The 26,445-nt window shown below is 42.2% G+C and overlaps 1 protein-coding gene across 3 annotated transcripts in view; it reads left to right on the forward strand.

Moving 5' to 3' along the window:
* cadm1a (cell adhesion molecule 1a) overlaps positions 1–26,445 on the forward strand; it is a 319,800-nt gene that overhangs the window by 284,203 nt on the left and 9,152 nt on the right. For 2 of the 3 annotated variants that reach the window (XM_036589139.1, XM_036589140.1), the window contains 2 exons: positions 2,359–2,439; positions 14,672–14,704. In XM_036589139.1, the coding sequence (XP_036445032.1) occupies positions 2,359–2,439; positions 14,672–14,704 (114 nt within the window). The remainder of the gene's footprint in view (positions 1–2,358; positions 2,440–14,671; positions 14,705–26,445) is intronic. The other variant, XM_036589141.1, reaches the window with a different exon arrangement.

Raw genomic sequence — 26,445 nt, forward strand, 5'->3', positions numbered from 1 at the left:
ATAAGTCCGGCTGGTGTAGAAGAAGCCCTGTCTGAGGTACGTGGTGCTGAAAGACAGGCAGCGGCTGCCATTTTCTGAGCGTCTGCAGCGCGCCATATGCAGCAGTAGAGGCAGCTCTGCAGCTCTGTCCTTTTTTTCTTTCTCACCCTGCGTTCCTCAACCAGCTCTGGCTGCGTTCCCTCCTCCTGGATGTTTTATCATTAGCGAGGGGAAGTGTTCCTGGGCTCCCGCCGAGCTCTTTTTGATGGAGTGCGGACAACAAAGCGGGGAGGGGAGACAGCCAGCCAATTTCCCTCACCACAGATGTTAACACAGTGGTATCTGTCTGGACGCGCCGGGCAAACAGTGGCACTGCCCGCGTCACTTTTCACGCCTGTTATCTCAGCGGCAAACAACGCCACCCCCCCCCCAAAAACCGGTCCACAGACACCCCCCACCCTCTCACTCACCCACCTACCTCCCTCACACCCTCCCATTCCATTTTGCTCATTTCATTAACGTCCGCCTGTTTGTCTCTGGGTGAAAAATCCTGATCGGTTTGCTCTGCGAGTGGATACAGTTCCAGGCATCAGAGCAGCATGCTAAAGCTATTACCGCTAGCACTGCCCCGGGTCTTATCAATACCACCCCCCTCTGCACTCACTCACTCATGCTGCATGCAGAACAGCAGCTCAAAAGCAGGGAGGGATATGCAAAAAAAGGACAAAATGCTCTCTAACTGTCCGTGATCCCTGCAGTCTGTCGGTGGTGCCATCATTTGGTGTTGTGGGCCTCCATTTCTCCATTTCTCCATTTTCTTGTTTCTTTTAAATTCTTTTTTACATATTTATACTTCTATTGAAACATCTGCCCCATCTTCATTTCATGTCATTATTCTTTTTGTTGATTTTTTTTAGTTTTGCCCATTCTTACAAGCTTACATTGTTTGCTTTAGCTCCTTCTTATAAGCTCACAGTTTAGATGTAGATGTAGTGTAATGGTATACTTACTTACAGCATCTTTTAGCCTACATACACAATACTTACATTGCTTGCTGAGAGACAGGATGTGTTACTTGGCAGGAGATTAACTGCACTATGAAGTGCTTATCATATACTGTATATATCCTTTATATAGAACAGCAGAGCCACACAAGATACCTTGGCAAGAGGAATCATCTCAAATGTAGTCAACATGTGTAATATTTCTCAGTATTAGGTTTTGCATGTTCAAAAACAGCCATTCACAAAAACTAGAACAAATGTATTAAAAATGAAATGTGTATATTAGGACAAAAAATCTGCCAATGGGCTAAGCAAAATTTATTTTGTAAGATTTCTTGAAAAAAGGCATAATGCCCAAATAATTTATACATACCTTAATTATATACATTATTATTAATTATTTATAGAACATGTCTTTTTCCCTCCTTCAAGTCTTGGTAAGACTAAATTACTAGTAATCTCAGACTGAAGTGAAGTGAAGTGAAGTCAAAATAAAGCTTTTATCTTTCATTAACTTCAGATCACAAAGTCTCATGTTAAACCCCTAAACCCAGAACTACAGAGGATTTCAAATAACGTTAAATACAGTTTCAAAATTTTTGAAATAAGACAATGTAAGAGAGCTACTTCTTGAAAAAGTGAAAAAGCTCTGATATCATAACTATATACAAAAATCATAATAACTTAAGTGCTCTTTGTGCTTGTTTCATACCATAAAATACAAGTGATCTTAACAGGTAAATATGTTAAATAATGTTAATTGGCTTGATAAAAGATCTTTTCACTTGCTAAGATTTTAGTTTTGCAGTGCAGGAATATTATAAGTTTATTTTATTTATTTCTATAGGTTTTAATGTAAGTAATGTTATTCGGTGATCTGCATTAACCTGTGAAAGAAGCAAAATTGCCAGTGGAATCATTTCGCTGGATAAAATGAAAGATTAAAACGAGTAAAATACATCTAGAAATTGGTTGGATAATCTTACAGTATTCTTACTTTATTTCATAACATAATAAATAATAAAGTTAATAAAGTTACAAAAAGAGAAACATTAAATGTACTGACCGGATATAAGATTATTTCATTTGCCAAGCTTTTTTTTGCAGTACACAACATCATAATATCAGGTCAAGTGGAGTTTAATTGTAATTGCTATCGTCACAGCCAGGTGGTGAGGAATGAAGTGTAGTTCACTCAGAAACACGGTGCTACATTTAACACAAGAAGATGACAACAGTATAAAAGATTATAAACACAATAAATCCAGCACTTGCCCTGCTACACGCCATAATTGTGTTGATTTTGCTTTTGTTTTTGTTCCATTTTGTTATTTCCCCGTATGTCATGTTTTTTGTGTTGTGTTTTCTCATCCAGATGCCCTCACCACTACCCCTATACCCACAACAGCCACTACCACCATGTACACCACCACCTCCCTCCCAGGCATCACCCAAGGTACAGTATGACCTCCGCCCGTCCGCCCGCCAGCCTGTGTGTGTGTGAATGTGTATGTGTGTAAGAGAGAGAGAGAAAGATAGAGAGAGGACTGCCGGTAGCTAGTCGGTCCTGATAAGATTCTCTTGCTGATAATGAGTGGCTGCTGCTCCCATATGTGGCCCAGCTAGTGCCGGCCTCTCACAGGACCGCCAGCGCCACGTGTCACAGCCAACAGCCGGCGCGTTTCTCTCAAATTTTTAGCTCTGCTCGCTCCTTTAGCAGGCTAATCTTATCAGGATCTGGACCTGTATCCCGGCCTGTCTGCAGCCAGGATTACAGAACCCCCCTTTGTGTTTCCTGAAGGGCGACAGTGACGGGCCCATCTGGCCGAGGTTAAACACAGACTCATGTTTCTGTTTCTTTAACAGATGGGTTTTTACGCTCTGCTTTGTACCTTTATTACATCCAATTATAGTGTTACTTTTATGGATAAGCACTGTGTTGTTCATTTTTAGGTACTGGTTTTCATGAGAAGGACTTAATGATGGTAGGGTTGTCCTGATCGGAGTGATAAAAAAAATGATGATTGTTTTTTAAGTAGAACTGGAGTTTAATCAATTTCATCCACACTTTTACACCCTGTTATTGCAGAGCATTCTCAAGTGTGTGGTTATTATTGAGAAGTTCCTAAAGAAATGATTTGGAAAAAATAAATTTACACAATTTTCCACTTACTCTAGATGTGATTAGCATATTTAATTAACATATTTGATGTCTACATTTTGCCTCGGTAGTTTTAAACCAGAACGTTAACGTTTTTTGGTAACATTGTTAACAAACACTAGAAGTCAGTAGTCACCCATATCTTTTCCATACATACATAAATACAAGTTCTCTCAGCCCAATCAAAGGGGATTGTGGTCTTCATTACCCTCACACACAATTGTCGATGTGGTTTAGCACCAAGTATGAATTACAGTGAATTATAAAAACGAACAAAACTTCACCTTGGAGCTGAACGCAGCAGGCAGCAGACTCCAGGTCGTCTAAAGCTAAGAAAAGAAATTGTGCCAAATTCTGACTCCTCTTCGAGTGCAAACGATTATGGACACCACAAATTCTTTTCTATTAATAACTGTTTTGCTAAAATTTTCTATGTGTTTAGACATAGAAACAACAGAAATTTTCAACGTAATCTGTATCATAATCTAGAGCCCATAAGGCCTGTGTGCATGTGCAGGAATGTTGGATATTGAGGGGGAGTCAGACTTCAGCACAACACCTGTTGTGTAAAGGGTCTGCCCACTGCATTCAGCTACATGGTGAAGTTTTGTTCATTTCTATAGTCCACAGTAAGTCATATTGTGGCCTAAACCACATTATTAAGTATGTGTGACCTTAATGAAGCCCTTGATGTGGTTTAAATGGGTTGAGAGAAGTTTTAAGAATGTATTTATGAAAAAGGTTTGAGTGGCTATTGACTTCCAGTGTTTGTTAGCAACATTAGCCTTGTAGCTCCAGCTCTAAACTAAAGAATCAACTGTCACATTTTCCTTTTTTTTTTTTTGCAAAGTCATTCCTTTAAGAAAGTAAGCCACAGAAAGGGCAAACTAATGAATGGTATTACTGTCATATTCAATGCATACTACAGATGAAATGTACTCAGAGTAATAGGGCGTGGCCACAGACTGAAAATACAAACTCAGTACAAGATAAGGCTTTAGGAGTTCATCACAATTAGCCTAGCTTTCAGCCGCTGTTGGTTTAACTTCACTCACTCAATGGCTGAGTTTCCATATTCTGGAGCCGCCGTCTGTCTCCCTGCCTCTTAGCGGAGGAGCATCAGAGTCAGTAATATGAATGGTCGTGCAAATCTCCTACGCCACCGCTCCCTGGCCCTCATTCTCAAAGACCACAGCAAGCTAATAACGCTTTCCATAATAGAAAGCAAATTCAATGTTGCTGCTGGCTTCAAACTCTAAAATAGCCACTGATGTGATTTGCTGCCTCTAACAATTATGGTTTTGAAGCGAGCAAGTGAGATCATTTTGCTCTCCATTTTCAGTGTTCCTCAAGGCAGTTCTTTATATTACAGAGAAACACATCTCAGTATGGCAGAGATGCGGCGTGCACTATTTTTATTTATTTCTTTATTTTTTTGTGTACTTTTGAGCCGAAGCAGAACAGCCCTCAGCTACGAGTGCAATCAAAGTCGTGGACTGACTTGTGCGAATGATTTGAGTGAATTTGTGAAAAGCGGAAAAAATGAATCAGGCTTGATTAGGCTGCGTGATTGCATTTAATGAAAGTACGGTGACGCATGCTGATTAGACACGCCCTCTCCGCGTCATTAACCAAAGCACCCCCAGCTACTGGCTGATGGTACTACCTACTATATACGTTCTTCTAGTCCAAAAATATGCTTTGCAAGCGTCGTCTGCATCAGTGGCACCTGGTACTTTACGTATTACTGAATAATGATCGTATCCTGACGTTTGTTATTTGTATAGAATTACGCAGGTCAGGCCATTGCCTAGTATAGAGTTTCCCCAGCCCTAGTGCTGCAAATCCATAAGTCTTCCGTATGAGCCTCCATTCGTGCTTTTACCTTTAAGTGCATCCTATTATACCTGTGTATTTCGCTACGGAGCGCCAGCCCCTGCTCGCCGGCAGCTGATTTCATTTATCTGTTCAGGGGATGCGTATAGTTCAGGAACACCAAATGAATTTATCAGTCCAGCGAGGTGGAGGCCACTTAGAAATTTAATACATTTTTGATAAACTGGCTATGAGAGAAATGGAATGGGCTATACTGCACTTTTAAAAAATCTATTAAAGCCCTAACACAAGGCTAAAGTGCTCTGCAGCTTCAGGAGGTGACATTTAGAGATGACTAAATTGCCATTTACACCAAAAAATAAATGGCTAAATGGAGGGGCTTTGCTGGGCACCATACGTAACAGGGACCAATACCATTCATTGCTATTTGTGTTGCCCGTTTTCCCCCCCTGCTAACCACAGCTCAGAAACGGATGTTTATTGATTTTTTTTGCGAGTGCTTTTTTTTCCCCTCCCCAAAAAGCTTTTGCAAATTTGATCAAAGATGCTGCATTTCTTTTACTACAGCTTTGTCTCCATTCACTGTATCATCTGCCCAACTTCTCTGTGTGTTTCTTACTCACCCGTCTCTCGGTCTCATTCTTCTGCTCCTCTCTTCCTCGTTCTTTCAGTACTCCATCTTCCACTCCATCTCTAACTTTCTCTCTGCTGCTCCCTTTGCCTTTGCTGTCTCTTTCTGCCTCTCTCTCTTTCTCTCTCTCTCTCACTTGCTCTTTATCTCCTTCTGTACTGCATTCTCTATCTGTTCTGTCATTCCCTCTCCTTCCCTGGCCTTGCTCTCTCCTCTTTCTTTTTCTCTTTTCTCTTTTTTTTTGTCATATATCTGGCTTTCAGTTCAGCTGAAAAGGGTTTGACTTCAAACTCAGACTCAAACTTAGTTTGGTTCACAGATGTCCCTGTTTTCTCTTGCTCAGGCCATTGTGTGTTCTCTGTAGCCCAGGCCGCTTTGTTATCACTGCCCATAATTTCTAGTTCAGAACCACTATGGAGAGCGCAACAAGGGTGAAATGCATGTACACAGTGGTGCTCCTTCATCTCTGTTCATCTGTTGCTCTGCTTTTTTTTCCCCCCTAGCTCTTTTTCTCACAAGTACAGTGGCTGACTGATGACCTTGCCAATCATGCTGTCAGAAAAGATGACAAGTGTATTCCTAAACCTACTCCTAAAAAAGCAATTTGCTGGATCACTAAAGTGGTTTGCAGAAAACAAAACAAAAAAAAAAAATGACAACAGCGACAACAGCGGCGGCGACCAAAGCAATGGTTACCCTGAAATGCACAACAGAAATTTCATTAATGAAATGTTCTCTCCTGCTAATAAAACACCGCTGAATTAAATTCGCTGTGCCACTGTTTTTAATTGATGAAAGGCCATAAACAGAGTTGGCAACCAATTCATTTCAGCCTTCAAAAAGGAAAAAAAAAAGAACGGAAGAAGAAGAAGGTGGGGGGGGGGATTGCCTTCGTCAGGACTTAAATGGCATAAACACCATCTGGTAAACTGATTTTGGAATTGAACAAATGAATTGCCCTGCACAGGCACTTGCAAGCAAGAAAGAAGTCCATTTCTCTCGCTGTCTGATCCCTACTGCGGAGTAGCGTGCGGACAGAGAAGGATGGCTCGCTGGCAAAGAAAAGGCTAATTCACTAAAGGTCAATTGCATTACCACTGGGAAAACAACAACTGCAGTGGCGTGATACACAGCGCACTGAGAGCATCCCCTGGAATTTATTGCACTTAGCATCATGCAAACACAGAAATGCTTCCAATAAGTCTTTTTTATTTAGAGCTGTATTGTTATGGGGGGCCATGATTGCGCACTGTGATGGCTAAGCGGAGATGGCGGTCATAAAGGCGGGCCGCTAGTAATCAGCAAACCTAGCCTGAATCAGCCAAGCGTCGTAGGGCTGAGTAAACACACATACACACACAAAGGCACGTTTAACGGGAAGGTGCATCCAGCCTTGCTAAAGTGCACACTAGTGCTCAAACAAACATGCCTCCAAACTGTCACGTGATCTGTAGGGGGATTGCTTGTGGATTTTCACTGGGTTTACTTACAGTGCAGCTGTGAATGTGCTGTAATCTGCACTTCATTAAAAGCGCTGGGCAGGGTTGCCCCATTATGAGGGATGTTTCATGCCCCTGGACAGTGACTGCCGGTGAGGCACAGAGCAAATATAGGCATATCCGGTATGCCATGCCTGTTTCAGTACTGGTTGATTCAAACCAACACGCCTCAGCCACTGCTTTTGCTCACTGCCAGAATCAATACGCCAGGATGATTTATCAGTGAAGCCACATTATAGTAGACTAGTGGAGAAACTCTTTTAATTAAGTTGTTGTGGCAAAGCCAGCTTTCTGTTACTCTGCTGACTTATTATTTCATCATTTAGCTGCTTCCAGCTCCAGCTCCTAAACCTAACACTCTTAAAAATAAAGGTTTCTAAATGGTTCTTGGCTTGGATGTGTGGAAAAACTATTAACTAACAAAGAGCCATTACATTACATGGAGGTTCTTTAAACTTAAATGCTTTTTAGGTTGTTTACATTTTAAAAAAGTCCTAAATCTAGCCAAAACAACAAATCTTTCTCATTATGAGAAATTTTCTAAGAACATTATAGGAATTATAAGAATATTTAACCTATTTCTTACTTTTCTTGAAAGTGAAGGTGTCTTATTCCATCGGCAGATAATTTTACTTATTTTGAGAAATAATAATTTTTAAAACACAGTGAAAACACAAGAAGAAGGTGGAAGAGGAAAGAAAAATGGATTGCTCAGAGGTGTGCAAATGTGGTCTGACAAGTGGAGGGCAACATCAGGAGGTTATAGCTTTCTTAAAGAAATTCAAATGTAAAAGTGTATAAACAAAGTGTGCCTGTCATTACTCATCATGTTCATATCTCATATCGCTTAATAAATAAAATTTTAAAACACAAAAACAAATAATATTATTAACAGAAATAATATGATTATACATATTCAGTACAAATGCTAAAAATATTTCACAAAAATACCCCAAAAATGATAAATAAAATAATAATTAATAAGACAAAGGTAGGACTATTAGTAACTGTAGTGGCACAAGTCAACAAATGATCATACAGTAAAATAATTCCACTACATTAAATACACTAAACAACGTTAAATAATTAGTGCTTCTTTTCTTTTGTTACTGGCTAAAACTAAACAAAGCCTGTTTTAGGTTTAATTGTTTAGATTTGTAAAGTGTAATTGAGAGCCATCCTGCAACCCCCAAAATTTTCACATCACCCCCTCCCCACCCTGAACTTGCACTGGTTATTCCTCTTGTAGTAGCAACAGTTAATGTATCATATTTTGTTGAAGCTCTAACTAATGCACACATCCCGTTCTACTAAATAGACTAGGCATGAACAGACTGCAGTACAATTAGATAAATGGCTATAAAAACTCTTACGTTACACTAAGGTACCCCCTGTCATTCCCCAGTTTTCAGAAATCTTAACTTCTATGCATAAATATGCTTCTTGCATATTTATAGTTAGCATGTTGCTAAGTTTTGTGCACTGCCTCGACTGAGATGCGCTGTCCCTCCACCATTGTGAGGTGCATTTGTTTCGAATGCAATCTAGTACACAGAAAATTGAACTAATTTTTTATTTACAATTTATACGAAACAGTTTTGGACTTTATGTGAAAGATGACAGTAATATGCACGTATTTGTTTTACAAACCTGATTTACATTTTTTCATCTGTAAAAATACGACTCAAAACTAAAAGTGGTTTGTCTATGGCATCTCTCCAGAGAACGCTTTTTGGCACCTTTATTTCAAGTGTATTAGACATCAGGCTGCTGTGGCTCAAGTACGTATAGCTTTCAGACTGATATTGCACTGCCATTCTCATCTGTCTTTTCATCCTTTCTTCCTGTTATATTTCTTCACTCTTGTTGTTTCTCCAAACTACTCCTACTCTTACAAACTTTAAAGGCCAAACACCCAAACTTGTTGTGAAACTTCAGCCTATTGGTTTACAATTTGATGTAGTTTTTTCTTCTGATAGTCTGCTACTACCCTATTTCTCCTTTCCTTTCCTCTGCCTTACATGTTTTTGGACTCTTTTTCAAGTTAGATTTACCAAAAACAGCATAAAGGTGAAGACTGTGATAACATAAAGTGCTGTATTGCTCATTTCTTTTGCTCTGTAGTTTTTGGGGTTTTTTGTCGCCCCACTCTTCCATTCATTTTGCCACTGCGACGGTTTTTGAGACACAGCTGCCAAATTTGATCTATTGCTTTAGACTGTTTCCTTAGATATACTCTCCCTTCCGTACACTCTCTCAGTTTCGTTAAGTTAATGTGTTCCTTCCTTATTTAGATAGCTTTGTCAAGCCAACATAAAGGTCAAAAGTTAAAATTTACTGGACTGTTTACTCTCTTGAGAATTGCTCCTGTAGTGCTGCTTCTCTCCACAAGAGCCTTATAAGGTTTTTAAAAGTAAAAATCATCCTAATTCAGTCATCACTATATTTCTGATGATATATTTCTATGCGTGTTTAATTTAAGCTTTTTTGTGCCCCATTGTCAGCATTTGTGTCCTTCCCCTGGGCGCCAGACGCGTGCTCCAGCTCACTCTCTGGCCGCATACAAAGCTGTCGCAATTAGCCAGGGCACCATGTGCCCACCGTCATGTCTGCTGATATCAGCTGCTGATGTCAGCAAGGACAGTGCCTCAGGTGACCCAGACTGAGACAAAAGGGGCCGTACACGAGGCGGGATAGCCATTGCTCATCAGCGCATGTATTGATGGGCTCCTGCCCCCGCTGCCTTTATCAGTAATGGGTTTAGCAGGCTCCCAGGGACCCCCTTCGATGATTGAGGGGTTGGAGAACAAGTAGTGGATTGTAATACTTATTTTGGAGCAGATCCCTCATATTTCTCCTGTCCCACAGCTGCAGTAAATAATCAGGGCTGCTCCTTCACATCCCCTCTGGCTTCTTTTCTTCCCCTCTACCCCCACCCCCACCTGTTCTGGAGATGTCTACTCGAAACCATCTTTCAGATGGAAATCTCAGCACACAGCATAAAGGGGTGGGAGTCATCCTCTTTCCTCTTAACGTCAAATAATAACCTAAAGATATTATTCTTCATTTTGATCATCCCCTTCCCCTCTATTCGCATGCTTGCGCTTTATTTCAAGATGCTGTCCTTGAACTGTTTGCCTGGAGTGTTCCAGGCATGCGTTTAAAGGCTCCAGCTGTTCATCTTTGATAACCACTCTGCTTTCTGCTTTAGCAAAAGGTAATCTCCTCTGAGTAGAGCTGGGGTTCACACAGAGACAAAGGCTTGCAGGGGGAGATGATGCTGTAGAAGTTCTCTTGTTTTCTGCAGTTGGACTGGTGTCAGTTCAAGGGGCCTTGCTTTGGCAATGTGCTCTACACTCTTAAGAATAAAAAAAAAATTCTCTAATTTCTTCACCTGCTTTTAGCTCACAGATCATAGCTTCGTCTGCTTTTCCTCTTTTCTGTACTTTAATATTGTATACTAATGTTAAAACCTTATTCTCTGTTCATTTTGCTCTTGTATTATTGTTTGCTATCCAGTGTTGACCAGAGGAGGATGCCCTCCTCTGGTCAACCCCTTTTGAGTCTTGGTTCCTCTCAAAGTTTCTTCCTCTTTTTCTTAGAGACTTTTTCCTTGCCACTGTCACCATTGGCTCATGGGGGCTTGGACCCGGATTTTTCTGTAAAGCTGCTTTGCGACGCCTGTTGTAAAAAGCACTATATCAATAAACCTTGACTTGACATGACTTGGAAGCCAAATTGGTTCTTCTGTGGCATCACTCCAAGAACCCTTCTCGGCTACATTTTCTTTAGGAGTGCAGTGGTGCACCAAAGAGCTCTTCCAGCGGTTATGTGCTGTGGTGCCTATGGGCAGCAGTGAATGGAGGAGAGGACTAATTTTGAAACCTAAAAGGACGGATTGATCTGGGTCTCCTGCTGTCGACTGAGGGTTTCTAAACCGTAGGCCCTAAAGCAGAGGGCACTAGAGGAGCCAGTGCTCCTGGGCCACAGTGCTGTGATGATGAGCTCAGAGCTTCTAAGGCCTCAGACAGAGGAAACAGACCCTCCAAACACCACACACTAGGGCTGCTCAGAGGGCAGACTGCTGTTTGTGTTTGTATTTGTTCAGCAGACAGAATTGTTTGTATTTGGATTTAGACACACAACAAAAATGGGTGTGGCTTAAAGCAGAACATTTGTGTGAGGTGCTATTACGAGAAGCTGTATAACTACATAACGAGTGTTTTAACAAGGTTCTAATGCAACAAACAACTTTGTGTAGTTAATGAGTACTTAAGAATTCAGTGTCACAAGCCAGTGGTTTAGCTCAGCAGTGCTAAGCTCTTTTGAGGGATGCACAATCACAGCAGTAATGGGCATATTTACGAGTGATAAACATAGTGTCAGTATTGTTTTTATTACCATTTCTGTCACAGTCTACACCCAAATAGACGTTGACAGTGAACGCATGCAGAGCATGATACATTTAAATTAGCTTTTTCATGAGTTATGTTACATATATCAAGTTGTTTGTAGAAAATATTACGATTCTTCTTCATACTTCGCTACAGATCATGATCATGACTGTTTTTCATATGGGAAAATAGGTGTTGCTTGTTCTGGCACAAATTAAGCCCTGATTACACCACATTATGGTGTGTCTGGACGGTCCTCATCAACTTGTAAATTCAGAAAGCTGTCACATGACCAGATCACATTCAGGTAGTCATCAACAACTGATAAGTAGTGTATACCACCTGGGATATTCTGCCAATTTGGTACAGGTAGCCTTAATATTGCAATCATTTATGCACATTATGATAGCCTATAGAAACTGAAGTGTCACTGATAGGTTTGCTGTTAAAATGGTACCCCTGTAGTCAGTATATTCCAAAATATAAATACAATATATTGTATTAGAATTTCAAGGTACATTGCTTGCCAGCTTGGTCTGTCGTGTTTGCGTTAGCCTGTCAGAGAACATACTGGCTTGTAAGACGTCACAGCTTGTGAATTCAGGTAACTTGTGAGTTTATTATTTGTGTTCATGGCTTTGTCAGCCGTTAGAGTGCAACTTTGTGGGTAATCCCAAAATTCATGAATTTACGTCCATCTGAACGCACCATTAATTCGACCCCTCGTTCTGAGCACAGCTGCGATGCGTCACAAGCACACGCCGTTCGCTTTCTCCCGCTCGGTGACACATGCTTTGATACTGCATGAGGAGCCGTGTCGCATGCCAGACTGCTTTGATTGGCAAGCGGGCGAGTCCCTGAAAAATGTGCCTTCCACAAGCAGCAGAATCCGTCTGCCGCCTTTCATCTCCGGATGCAGCGAACGCACCACCCTCATCTCCCCCCAGCAAGGTGTGCTATGGGTACTAACCATCCACCGCTGACCAACTCCCGTAAACATTGAGGAAAGCGGTAAACCACACCTACACCATCAAAGGCAGCAACTGGATTACGAACAGATTCAGTCTAATCTTATTGGAGAGGCAGCTAGGAATGTTCTGTTATACTTCAAGGCCAAAGTGTATCTGATGCTCTGACAACGATTGACATCTCTAATGTTTTTCTACCCCATAACAAGCACCTCTGCATTGCAGAGAAGCTTTCCTGGTCTGTTTGAAGTGCGCTGTGCCCTAAGGTAATGCACTGGGATGAGGGCTCCTGCTCTCGTGTATGCCTCCACATTTCAGAGTACATCATTAACACATGGCGAGGAGAGCAGCAGCACTCAGAGGCAAGCTAAAAGGGAGAGTTCTGAGAGTAATGAATGAAAATGATGAAAATTGACTGTAAATAACTGAATGTGCAAGTCTGTGGCCACAATAGTTTAATAACTTGGAGTAATACCACTCATTAACCCCTTAAACTCCAGGCTTATTCAATTACTACAATATGTTATTCTGTAATTATTATAAAATAATATATGATTGCTGTCGTAACCTTATATCTCCCAACTTTATTGGAGAAGGAAAAAAAATGCTTCACCTTAACATGTTAATTTGACGAGCTTTATTCATAGGTAATAGTTAAGTAATTGTGGAACATTTCCAAAGGTCCTTTCAACATGAAATGTTCACACAGCGTAAAGGGCAAGAGGCATTTTCAAATGTATAAAAGAAAAATGACAGAAACAATATGTACTGTGCAAAAGTCAAAGACTAACCTTCATTTATTTGATTTCCATTCACAGTGGCCATCTGGAAAAAAAACAGGAAACATATGTATATATATATGTACACACACACACACACACACACACACACACACACACCCAGACCAGCCACTTCATTAAGTTAGTGTGTGCTGCGCTGGTACGAGTGAATCAGACACAGCAGTGCTGCTGGAGTGTCCGCTTAATGTCCACTCTATTAGACACACCTACCTTATTGGTCCACCTTGTAGATGTAAAGTCAGAGACAGTAGCTCATCTGTTGCGGCACAGTTTGTGTCGGTCATCCTCTAGTCCTTCATCAGCGGTCACAGGACGTTGTAGACTGGATAGTTTTGATTGGTGGACTGTTCTCAGTCCATCAGTGACACTGAGGTGTTTAAAAACTCCAGCAGCACTGCTGTGTCTGATCCACTCAGACCAGCGCAACACACACTAACCCCCACCCAAATAATACCTGCTCTGTGGTGGTCCTGTGGGGGTCCTGATCATTGAAGAACAGGGTAAAAGGGGGCTAACAAAGAATGTAGAGAAACAGATGGACTACAGTCTGTAATTGTAGAACTACAAAGTGCACATCATGATCCAAATAATCCCAAACACATTTTCCCTTGTTTTCCCTTGACTCTGCCTTTCATTATATATTATCTTATATATCTGATATCTGATATCCTCAGAAATATCTCCTGAAAAATGAATAACTTGTACATGCTGGTTGTTTTTACTGGAAATATATAACGAGGGGTGTTCTCTGACTGTTGCACAGGACTGGAGCAATATGCAACTTTGGTGCTGAGTTTACAAGTTACATAATATTACAACAGGAATTGGCCCAAAAGGCCATTGGGTTAAAAGTGTTGAGAAAAGGTATATCTTGAAAAATCTTTCTATAGTGCTTAAAAAAAAAAGAAAAACTGGCATTTTGCATTTGCCATGTCTTATATTAGGAAAAGATCAACTGATGCACTGATGGTCCTGTAGGTGCATTAATACATACGTGACAGTGTGCAACCCATACCGTACCATCATGCTAAAGTGTGTCCATTTCAGACTCTTTGGTTGCAAGTGCACAGGAATGTGCGGCTCTACTGTCCTCAAAAAAAGTGTGTCCTAGCTGTGCTGCCTGTGGTGTGGTGATGCTCTATTTACTTTGATGTATGATGAGTTTTATCTGTATTCCTGTTGGTGCTCTCTTTGTTGTTTTTTTGTTTTTTTTTCTCCTTGGGCTTTTTGCAAGGTCTTGGTTGAGTGTAATTGTCTTTAAATGCTTGTTTATTGTTTCCGTTTTTTCCCCATTTTCGTTTCTCCCCTTTTTTTGCATGCCGTACCTCCTGTTCCCCTCCTCCTTCTCCTCCCACCACTGCTCCTCCGCCCACCACACCTCCTCTCCTCGTGCGCTCAGACGCTGCGCCCAGCACTGAACCCGCTGCTCACGGTTGGTACCCTCTCCCTCCTTCTTCTCTTCTACTAAAACCCAGCATGCCTGGCTCTGCATGCCAGCTGATCTCAGAGCACAGCTTAGTGCAGGCAGGAGATGCACTGAAAAAAGTTAATGTGTTGAATTTAGTTGATTCGAGTGTGTAGGATGAATTTAGAAAAAGTGGGACAGATACACTTTATGCTGCATTGCTCTTTGAGTGACAGGAGCCAATGAAACGTAACTGTCATGAATAATTACCATAAGGATGCATATTGTTCAGCATTTGTTTTCATTGCCTGGCCAACATTGCTTTGAGAATGATCATGAGCTGAACCCTTGGTGCTTCTATCAAAATGTGTCCCTACTTCACGTAGAAAGTGTATATTTGAATGAAGTAAATTCACTCAACTACTTTCTCAGTGCAGCTGAAATGTTTGGAATGACCGAAATGATGAAAATCCTGTGCCGTGTGACTGTCCATCCATCTGTCTCTCTGTGTCTGTCAATGTCTCGGTTCGTTCTGTCTGTCTTCTACATGTCCTCATGCACCGGTCACTCTTACTGACCCCTCCCATTTGGCCAAAAGCTCAGTCTAGGAGCTCTAATGGGTGCAGTCACCCAGTAATTCCAGGCCAAATCACATATCCATCTTCCCGCATGAGTCGCTAAGTCCTTGTTGACAGTGTGCCTCGCGAGTCCTCATGCTGCTCCCCATCACACTCTCCTAATCTGCCTGCAATCATTTTTCATGAATTTAGATGATGTCCAAATGGCTGCTTTTTTGCCGAGAAAAGCGAAGAAGCACCCCTTTCGCTAGCCGAACGCAGATGGCACCGCACCTCAGTATTCTGGCGCCATGCGCAAATCACAACCCAAAGGATTCCATTTGCATAGCTAACAGGCTTTGTAATATTTTACAATACCGGTAGAATCTTTTTTTCATTTCATCACGGCTCTATTTATCTTCCCTCGCAGCAGTAAATGCTTGTGTAAACGCGTAAGATTTAGTACAAAAGGATTCAATAATAGTCTGCAATCATGTCGTCTTTCTGCTTGATGACATGCCTCAGGTAATTTAATTAACACAGTCGTATTTCATGTTGCACCCTTTTTCTTTGCACACTCTGTACAAACAGATGCTGCTTCTGATTCTGATGTTATAACTCTTCAATATGGGAACCTGCCTTTTTTTATTCATGTCAACATTTGTATGTGTGGGGTTAGGAAAAAAACATTAATACAAGGTGAGACGTTCTAGTACACATGCATAATGCAAAAGTGATGTCTTTGAACAGTAAACATAATCCAGCTTTGAATATGGATGATGAATAAAGTGCATAGAGTCAAGCTTAAATTGAGCAATGGTACAGTTCACAGCATAAATACTAAATACTGTGTCACAAGGGCAGTGTTAACCTTGCGCAGTTAGATCAGCCAGGCACTGATGTATCACATGGAATTACTGGAAGCAACCGAAAAATCTAGCGCAATTTCCAAGTCTTCAGAAAGCACTTTTGGAATCAAAAGAACAGAAGGTGAGACAAGATTTTTATCACAGTGCACAAAGTGATTTGAAATGCCCTGCTTCATATATCTGTGTAACCTAATCATTGCTTCAGAGAGTTTGTATAAGTACGTGTAGAAGAAGACAGGCTGGTTTTAGTCATATGCACATGCTACCACTTTCTGTCCTTATTATCTGAATGGACGTGAAACGCCTCGTTTGTGAAATGTCAGCTGTGCTTTTCTATTCTTTAATCTGGCTGTGGAATTGATGTCCTGACCTGTTGCAAACATGCATTTCTCGTAACGTTAAGAGCCTTGTTTGTGTTGGAAATACCATTTCACACTTCTGTCTTCAGCAAGAGAGACATATTGATCTGGCGATAAAACACACACAAAAGAAAACATTTTGGAAGTGCGTTATGCAAGCCTATGATATCGTGGCTGTCAGGAGCTAAACCACATTGTTTATCGAAGGGAGCCTTGCACCTGGGAAAGGAGCGCATGCATGCAGAGAGAAAAGCATGCGTGTGCCCCTCTCTGAACAATCACTCATTTGCATCTTGTCGCCAAGTGTCCATTTTTATGTGGTTTTCTTTTGTAGCTCAAGCACATACTCTGTTTACCATCTTATTTTCTTGGGTGCGCTACTTTCACTGTTTGGGAGATTTCTCTCTTCTCTGATAACAGTCTTTTTTACTCTCTCTGGTGTAGCCTAGCAACAAGCTGTTCAAGGAATAAGTGAGGTTTTCAGCTGATGTCGGGGGGGGGTGACAGGGTGGGCAAGATTCCTTAGTGGAACAGAAAGCAGTGAAGAGTAGCTAGCACATTACCACAGAAAGTAGTCCCATTTGAGTATTTTTTGTTGTATTGCCTGTTTTGCTAGCCATCTCTTCCGTCACCGGGATAGAAACATGAGGGGGCGGTGGGTGGGTGAAAAATTCCACCGGTAATGCCCACCCTGTTTGGTGTGGCGTGAGGTGCTGTTGGGCGCAGCTGCATCCGGAATATGAATCACGCAGCGACTGAGGAAAAACATGGCTCTCCAGGTCAGATAGATCAAATCCTTATCAGCGTGTTAGAGTCCCTGTCATCCACCGGCTCTATAGCCCTGACGCTTGCGCCCGCTATTAATCGCTCCTCTTTCACCTGAACCAGCATGTACAGTATTTACTGCCATCCCCACCCAGCCCTGCGGCCCCCTGCCTGATTCATCAATACCTTGTCACTGTGTTTTCATAGCAGTAAATGGAGAGGACCTTTCGTCCAATCCCTCTCCTTCCATTAGACCACAGGAATCCCAGGTGAATGCTGATGGAGAGAGCCTGTTCACATGGTCTGGTGCCTCCCTCTCTTTCTCTCAATATCTCTCTCCCTCCCTCTCTGAGTCCTCTCTCGTATTGCTCCATCCAAGCATACTCTTCACTCTCCTCTTCATTTCCAAACAGGATGATTGAACACACTTCGCTTCTTTTTGTTATTTCATCATCCTTTGTTCGCCGCTGCACGGTAAGTTGAGGCTCAGTAAACACAGGGCCTGTATATCTCAGCCAGCCACTCGGTGACGTGTCTTAAGTAACCCGACAGCAAGAGCATCAGTAAGAAGCCAGGTGTAGAGGAACTGCTCTTTGTGGTGTGTCAGATCCCGTCAGATATGAAATTACTGTGCGCTAGCCAACTGCGAAGCAAGGTTGTTCAACTTTGCAATTATGAAATCGAAAAAAAAACCCTTTTCCCTTTCTGTTTCTCATTTGGGTTCAGTTGGTTTGATACTTCCCCTTTCATGCGGGATGAGAAATAGTGATTTTCATTTTCCATGTACTTTAACCAAATGTCTGCTTCAACTTTGATAATACCAATTCATGAATTATGTCTAAAATTTTGTCTTTTGAATGCTGAAGAGACAGTCGTCTTTAATGAAACAAAGCCTGTAAAATGAATAGCAGGCTTTAGAAACGTATGAATAGAAAGCCGCAAGTACCGTATGCGAAGCCAAAATTAAGCAAGGGCTTACTGAAGGCTTTTCTCCCCTTCCTCTCCCTCTCTCTCTCTCTCTCTTTCTCTCTCTCTCACTCACTCTCCTACACACTCTCTCTCTCCTCACCCGTAAATCTAAGCCCCTGTTTGACATGAACTTAGCTGGCACTGATGCGAAGCTGTTTTACATGCCGAAAATGACAATGTTAACTGTGTCTCTCATCCTCTCAAAGCTGTCGCCATGACGATGCCCCTGCCCTGTCCTTGTGGCAGAATAAAGCCTGTGTTATTGAATGTCTTGTTTTCAGAGGCTCAAATTTGAATTCCCTTCAAAGATGGCAAAATGAATTGTGTTGTTTGATGCACTAATGCTGTGCGTCTGTGGTGGCAGAGTGCTAAGGAATTTATGGCATGGTGCACACTTGCTTGTTCCTTGTAAATAGCCCTCCTGGTAATAGGGAAAAAGCCTGTCCTTTGTTTTGGCAGTCGAAATGGACATAACTCTTAGAAGTTGGCAGGGCTGAGATTGCTAGTGATTACATCCTAGTTGCCTTTCTCCTGCACTATAATAACCCTATGCAAGAGGTTAGTCTCACATCTCCACCCCACTTCTGGGGGTTATTCAAGGCCAAGCACATCTTCCATAGGGCCAGGGGCTCTCTTACTGTGTTCTCTCGCTCCATCTTCTGAGGAAAGCATTTGCTCTTTTGTTCCCTTCCATTCGGCTGGCCAGGAAAGGGCAGGCCGGTAACAGCTCCAGAGCGGCGGCGCAAGTCGATCCCCAGTCTGCACTCTAATCCTGTATCCGGAGAGGTGAACACGATGGAAAGGACACACCTGCCAACATGCCTGTCAGGCTGGGCGCGCGTGGAGGAGATAATTGAGCAGACTCTGAACCGCAGGGAGCGCCATAGCAGAATGCGGCGGGATAATGACCACTTTGCTCTCAGCTGGACGGCAGCAGGTGAAGCAGAAGAGTTTGCGCCTTTAATATCCTCGAATTGTCACATGTGGATGCCATTACAGCCAGGGCTTTCATCAATCAACAGGAACAAGTTCTGCCACAGCTTCAAGGGTAGCCGGCTCGCAGACTTTCTCAGTGCTGGCCGTCTTCTTCCTTTTCTCTTGATTTCCCCCTTTTCATGAGCGTAGCCTCATGGTTTCATAGGCTTATGTGTTGCTGTCAGGAGTGCTTTACACTACTGTGTGCTGTGTCCAGCGAGCAGGGTTTGAGCAGGATAGGTAGACGCAGTGCTGGGGGGAAGCCTTCAGGACTGCCTGCAGGCCCCTCACAGGTGATGCACATATGCTGCAGTAATTAGTCTGAGAGCGTGGACAGGGAGGGCCTCTATGCACAAACACACACACTCACCTTCTTCACTGCTCTCTGTTCCTCACTACTGACTGGTGAGTAGAACATGGAAGGCTAGTGTTTTGTGCTCAGGCTGAAAAGAAAGAGAGTCAGCCTGGACCTGAGACTAGGCTGATTCCCCAGCAGACACTGCTCTACCTAGATACTCACTCTAATAAGGAATCTAATCGAATGCAGTATTTCCATCTTCTCACCTGCAGTCTGTACGCTTCGACGGCCTCACAAGTGCTAGGACCAGAGCAGCCAACACCTAGCCATACTAACACTTTCCCTTCGTTCCAACACTTCCCCTCATTACAGCTACGGCTCTCATAACCGCTGTAACAAAGATGTGGTTGAATATTTGTGCTTAGACAGTTTATTAGTTGTAAACAAAAAATTTATTTTCAAAATAAGCAGCACTCCATGACTCAACCATGACTCAGTCTTTTGACAGATACAAACAGACATATCCAAAGTCATAAAGAACAAAAGCTAAAAGGGTAAAGAACTGCGAAATCAAATACAAGGATTAACACAAACAGAAGACTCCATAAGTAACAAAAGATCTCAAACACGCTAAACTAGGCACAAGTAAATATAATCAGGGACAGGACCAATATAAGGCAGGGACAGGACCAAGACACCCCCTTGGGACACACTGGTTCCAGTCTCACTAGAGTGTGTTCTCCAAACATGCAACACATGTGCATGCTTAACTGGAGTTGGGGAAACTTTTCAGTCATGCTTACTTGCATTACATCGATGGGCCACAACAGCTATATTGTGCGGACTGCTTTGATTGCCACCTTTACAAGGCATTGGTTTGGTTTAGAAACACATTCAGTTTGTACACCAGCACCCTACAAGTCATGGTTGACCCTAGATGTTCTCATTATGAGATCATGTTTGGACTGCACAGGATGCAGCCTTTAGGATTTTGCTGCTTACAAGGTAAAAATTGTCAGATACAGATCTGGAAGTTAAATGATTCCTTATTGTCAATTACATGTCTTAGTATTTTGGTCCAGAGTTGGCCTAGTCGGGAGATAAAAATGTCAGGAGCCCCACAGATTCTACTCCACTGTCACAGTAACTGCAACTGGCCAAAAAAGCCCATGCTGAGAGCAAGGAAACTTTTCTCTCTGAAGCCTGTGCTCTACCATGGACATGTCTTTGATGTGAGGACTATATTAAAGACACACCTGTTCAGGCTTCCATCTACTCAGCCAGCCAAAGGTTTTCATTTGCACCACCAGGAAGTGGCTTCCCTACTGTGAGAGGGCTACACCAGCGCTCCCCTGTCTCTCAAAGCGGCACGAATTTCGGCAAAAGCCACACAAAATGAGTTTCCAAGAGCCATGCTCGTAACATGCTCTTACCAGGCACCTACTGACATTTCGTTCATCTCTTTCTCCCTACCGTTGTGAGGCTCATTGTGGAATTCAGAGCCATTTACTCTCTCTGCCGTGCTGGTAAAGGCAGGAAGAGTTCGAGGGCATCTCTTTGCTTCACACTGCAGCCCAGCCTTGTCAAGCACAAGTTCGTGGCCGCTCTCCGCACACTGCGATTGGTTGCCTTGAGCCGGTCGACCAGTTTCCCGGCGACTGGGGAAGAGAATTAGCACTGATCCCATGGCTCCAGGGGAATGAAGGAGGCATCTAAGGAATAGGCCTAGCCTGTGCCTAGCTTTGTACGGCTCCCTGGAAGGGACATCTTATCCTGGATTAGCACCGACAAACCTCACTTCCCCTGCTTCTTGCAGAGCAGGGCAACTGCAGTCCCTTGTGTCGAATGTGTTGTTCTCAGATTTGCATAATGCTGGATTGTTGGGGATGCAAGTTGCTTCACAAAGCTTCTCCAGAAATCCAAGGGTTTTCTGTCGTCTGAAGGGCAGACAGGTTTTTTAAAAAGCAAAACCTGGACTAGATTTACATTCCATTTATTGAGGAGATTTCTGAACTCAGAAACCATTAGGCACACAGTAGGACAGTGTGCATCTAACGTGAAGCTAGTTTGTGTACTTCAGAAAGTCCTCTGTCAAGACTTACCTGTCAAGCTAAAAATCCATAGAGTCCAGGCATCTTGTAACGATTGTCCTCATTCTGCTCTCCTGCCTCCTGTCACCCCTCCTGGCCCAGTTCTGTCCGCCCCTGTGTACTGTAAATATGGCTCTGTGGGGGCTGCCATGCCTGGCAGTAATGACAAACCTTCAGGCTGCAGCTGATGGGGACGGGTGGCCACCATAAAGAGGATGATGAACACACACCGAGGAGAGAAAAGGGCAACTTGGGCGCTAAGTCAGTTACGGTTCCACTGTTTCTCCTCTGCCTCTCTGTGGGATTGTGTTACTGAGACATAAAGGATAGGTTCTGGCCCTTTGAAAGTGTGAGACACAGCACAGATCAGTAATGGGGTCCTTCCCATAATGCTGTTTTGACCACTAGTCTGCTGTTGCTATGGTGTCATGCCTAAATTGTCAGATAAAGCAGAGTTTGTGGTTTTGGAAATTCAATGAGGAGGATTTCTGGTTTTGTTTTGTTTTTCAAACAGGCCTCATCAGATTTCTTTATTTTTGAGGTAATTAGATTTTTAATATGTTTAACCGGCAACCTTTCAGAATAACTCCTGAGATTTCAGTGGAGGAAATTGAGTGGAAATTGAATTGAATCTAACCAGCGTTTGTCATCTACAATGGGCCATGCTTTAGTTTAATCACTAATTATTATCACAATGTGCCTGAACAAAAAGACTGAGATGGGGGCTCTTGTTGTTAAAGCACTTGTCTCAGGGGAACCTTCTTGTTGTTGTTTTCACTGGTGTTCAGATCACATGTAGCTTTAATTTTCTCAAACATATGCCATTTTTGGACAGAACTCGTCAGACATCACAGATGTATTGTGCAGCGAGGGCTACCTAAAGTCTGTCTGGAACGTTTTCCAGATTTAACGTAGCCTTAGCGTTACCTGTCACTTTGATTGCCTTATGTTAAAGTCTTCATTGAATAATAGTAAACTGCTAAATGGAACCACGGATAGCTGCAGGCTGCAAAAGCTATGGTAAAAAGATAGCCTGCTTAAAGATTGACATACTGCTTTATGTTCAGATTCCTTTCCCTCGATTGCACATGACTGCCTATTTCAGATGAATCTCCCAGTGGAAAATGCATTTAAATCCAGGTTTACAGTGTGGAACCAATGTAGACCAATTACCTTTAAGTGGATACAGTGGAATAAAGCATTATACACAAGCCTCCCATTTAAGTGACAGCTAAAGATTGGGTCAATGAGATTTTTAATTACATTCCCACAAAGGCACGGGACTGCTTCTGGGCTGGAGGGACACAGGTAAATGCAGACAGGCTTTGTAATAACACATCTGTCATCCATCTGCCCATAGGCCCAAGAGCAGAGCTCTTTCATTACAGTCTGCTCACACTCTCACAACGGCAATCGCTATTGCTTAATTAGAAGATTAGAGGATCCAATTAGAAGATCTCCTGTCTCGGAGATCAACACGTCCTTTGAAATGAGACACTTTTGTTGCCCTGAGGGTCGACATTTCCTTCTTGTCAGTTTGATTGCGCCTGAGTGAGTGCAATGGGCTTTGCTAGCCTGTGGGCACACACTGGCCTGGCCATCCTTTCAGAAGAGATTTGGGTTTCTCAGTAGAAAAGGAAAGCACATTTATACAACCAGTGCTGGAGAGCCATTTACCAGAAAGTACAGTATCACTCCCGCTTACATGCCTTTTAGCCCCTTTATTCCTGAAGCGAAATCTACTGTTCCTTTCACAGCCTCCGTTGATGTTACTCATCACTTAACCTAATAACAGTACACTTTAAGTCAAGGTATAAGTAATATGCAGTGGACTGCTGTGGAGCTGCACTCCACGTGGGGAGTCACCATTTCCTTCCATCATGGAAATGGCATCCAGGGAGAGAACAATTAAGGAAATTGCTGCAGCCATTCCGTCGTCTTTGAAAGTCAAGACACAACAGCCAAGGCAAAGCTGTCTTCTTTTTGCGGCGCTAACGTTTGACTTGCGATTGTTTTCAGGTGTTCCATATTTGCTTATCTTTTCAGTGAAAGCTTATCTAGCACCTAAATGTTACATCACTGGAGGAGAGTTTTGATGTGGGATTTGTGCTAAACGGTGTCGAATTTAATGAGAGATCTGATTAGAGGGCTTTATTGTAATAAAAGAAAGCCGTTTTTTCTTGTATAGACTATTTGCATGAGTCACTGTATCAGCAGGGTAATCACAAATAGGTTTAGACATCATAACGATGCACAAAATTAAATCTCTGATTGTAAATCGTTTTGTTTTAATGTTATTTGGACATAATTGTGTAGATTTCAAAGCTGAATTAAAATAGCACTGGCAGATCATCGGCTGCAAAGCCCCAATGGAGGAGATATTCACAGTAGATGAGTGAGCGCACTCCACAGTGCTTAAAAACCCAAAGTGCTTCTCCCTGTGAAACCGAGCTGCATAATTGGGGCCAAATCATGTGATAAAACTGATAAAAAATTGCAAGACTTTTTCAAAATTCTTTATTATCAGGACTCTTTAGAATCATACACAGTGAAAAAAGATTATAAATATACTGAAACCATGTTTTAAATGCACATTTCCTGGCTATGTTTGTTAGAAGTGGAGCTAGTTGATGTGCTGCTTCTTTAGACTCTTCCTCTAAGTCATGCTAGTCCTTTTGATGTTTGAATAGATGACAGAATCCTTTTGCAATTTTAGGTACAGTACAGTATAGTGTGCAAAAGTCAGAAGGCACCCTTATTTAATTTCCAGTCAAAAGTTGCCATTACAAGATTTGATCTAAGCTAAAGAAGGACAAAGTCAAAGGAAAGTAAGTAAAAATTAATAGTTTCTCAAACTGGAGTTCAAAAAAGTATCAAAAGAGTAAAAAGAAAATGGGACTCCTAACAACTATGCAGGACCTGGTAGACCACTAAAACAGTCACTATCAGATAAACAGTACTTAAAGCTTTCACCTTTGAGAGAGAGGAGAAAATCAAACTCCACTCTGACTTCACTCAAAATCCACAGGTCTTTCTATCCTACTGTGAGGAGACAACTCAACACTATTGGCCTAAAAGGATGTGTAGCTGCCAAGAAGCCCTTACTGAGAAAAGGACATAGACAGAAAAGGTATTTTACAAATCAAACAAAGAAGCCACCCCAGGGTGCATTTGGGATTACTTGGAGCATGAAGAATTATCCTAAACTAGACCTAAGAGTTGTGCAAAATATATTCCTTGCAGATTTCTACTAAATACTGAAATAAGTAATAATTGGGGCTTTGGGTAATTTTCTGAGTTTTGTACATTTATAAAATAAATGAAACCCTAAAAAAAGCATTATGACACATGGAAACAAACAGTAAATTACATTGATCCCTGGAGTAAAGGCTATTTTAATTGTTCACTGGAAGATACTATCTATTGCTCCTTAAGCTTTATTTGAGAAAGTTATTAGAACTGGGCAATGACCGCCCGAATCCAGAGTGACACGACAACAGCCATCTTATCTGGAGGAAGTGAAGTAATTACCTTTGAGAGCAATATCAAGTGTAGCCACAGGCTTAGCTCATGTGAGGACAGATGTACATATCAGAACGTTTTTTTCCACCCACCCTGCACTGAAAACAGCGAGGACGATCACAGGATAATATAAAGTCCTCATCATCTCAGTGTCTTTGAAAGTATACAGGCAACACCGTAACCTTTGTTGATGGTCAACAAGATCTCAGTCTAGACTTACAGTCTGTTCTTTTGTTGAATTGTCATTTTGTATCTTATCTCAAGACATATTTGTGTAGTTTTGAAAAGCCAAAGACATTCAGAAGTCAAGTCAAGACAAACGCACTACATTTTGGGGCACACTTTGTGATCCTAAATACTCCAAAGTCAGCCCTGATGGAGAACAAGAATAGGTGGATCAATACATGATGGTCCGGCATACTCTATCTTAGTGTCCACTACATGCCACGTTTTAAAGAGCAAAGTGATGATGTGACTGTGACTGCAGACAAGGTCACACCTTTTGTTTCCTCGGCAAGGCAGAGGATGTGCTCTACAAAGGCACCACTGCATTTATTCGATGACCTTCTCTAGCCAATCCCCCAACCACAATACGACTTCATTGTGTTGGTTGACGTCTCCCAGCCAGCAGACATGAACTCCATCACAAGGAGCCAGTTTTGGACTGAACTAGCATGGCAGCCCCCAGAGTCCTCTCCCAAGACCCTCAGAGAGAAAAGCATGCTCTTCTGCTGTAGGCCTGATTGCTTTTGTGCTGGTATTTCGCTCACTCCTTCAGGTCCTGGCATCGCGGCCAGTTTTATTTGCTCTCACTCGTTTGCTCTCCCTCCACCGGTTGTCTTCATTTGGACTTTGAACAGTGGAATTAAATGTCAGCTTTGGACTTCCTCTTCCCTTTGTGGTGGTGTGAGATGGGACTTGTGCAGGATTGTGAGGCTGTTAGTTCTGTCCATTACATCACTCTTCTTTCATATTTTCCTCCCAGCGGCTTTGGCTTGAAGCTTTGCAACTGATGTGATGCCACAGCAGCATTTTGATATTCCCTTTGAATTTACAGTGTATGTGAGCTAGAAGTGAATCAGCTTACAAAGATGCCTCAAAGAGCCCAAAATGATAGTAATCATATTTTCCACTCAATCTAAACGCTAATACTGTGAACTTGATGCAGGCAACACTGCACATCACACGAAAAAAAAAAAGAGTGTGAGGACTTATAAAAAGGCCTGTGTTGATGTATTGCACAGTGCCAGCTTGGTTCTTTTAGTCGAACCGTATTAAAATATGGCCATGCTCATTGATTTTGCACACAGTTTTTTGTTGCATCCAGTGGAGTTCATGTGTCTAGTAATACACAACTTCAGCTG

The sequence above is a fragment of the Colossoma macropomum genome, unplaced genomic scaffold, assembly GCF_904425465.1.
Source record: "Colossoma macropomum unplaced genomic scaffold, Colossoma_macropomum, whole genome shotgun sequence".
Classification (NCBI taxonomy): domain Eukaryota; kingdom Metazoa; phylum Chordata; class Actinopteri; order Characiformes; family Serrasalmidae; genus Colossoma; species Colossoma macropomum.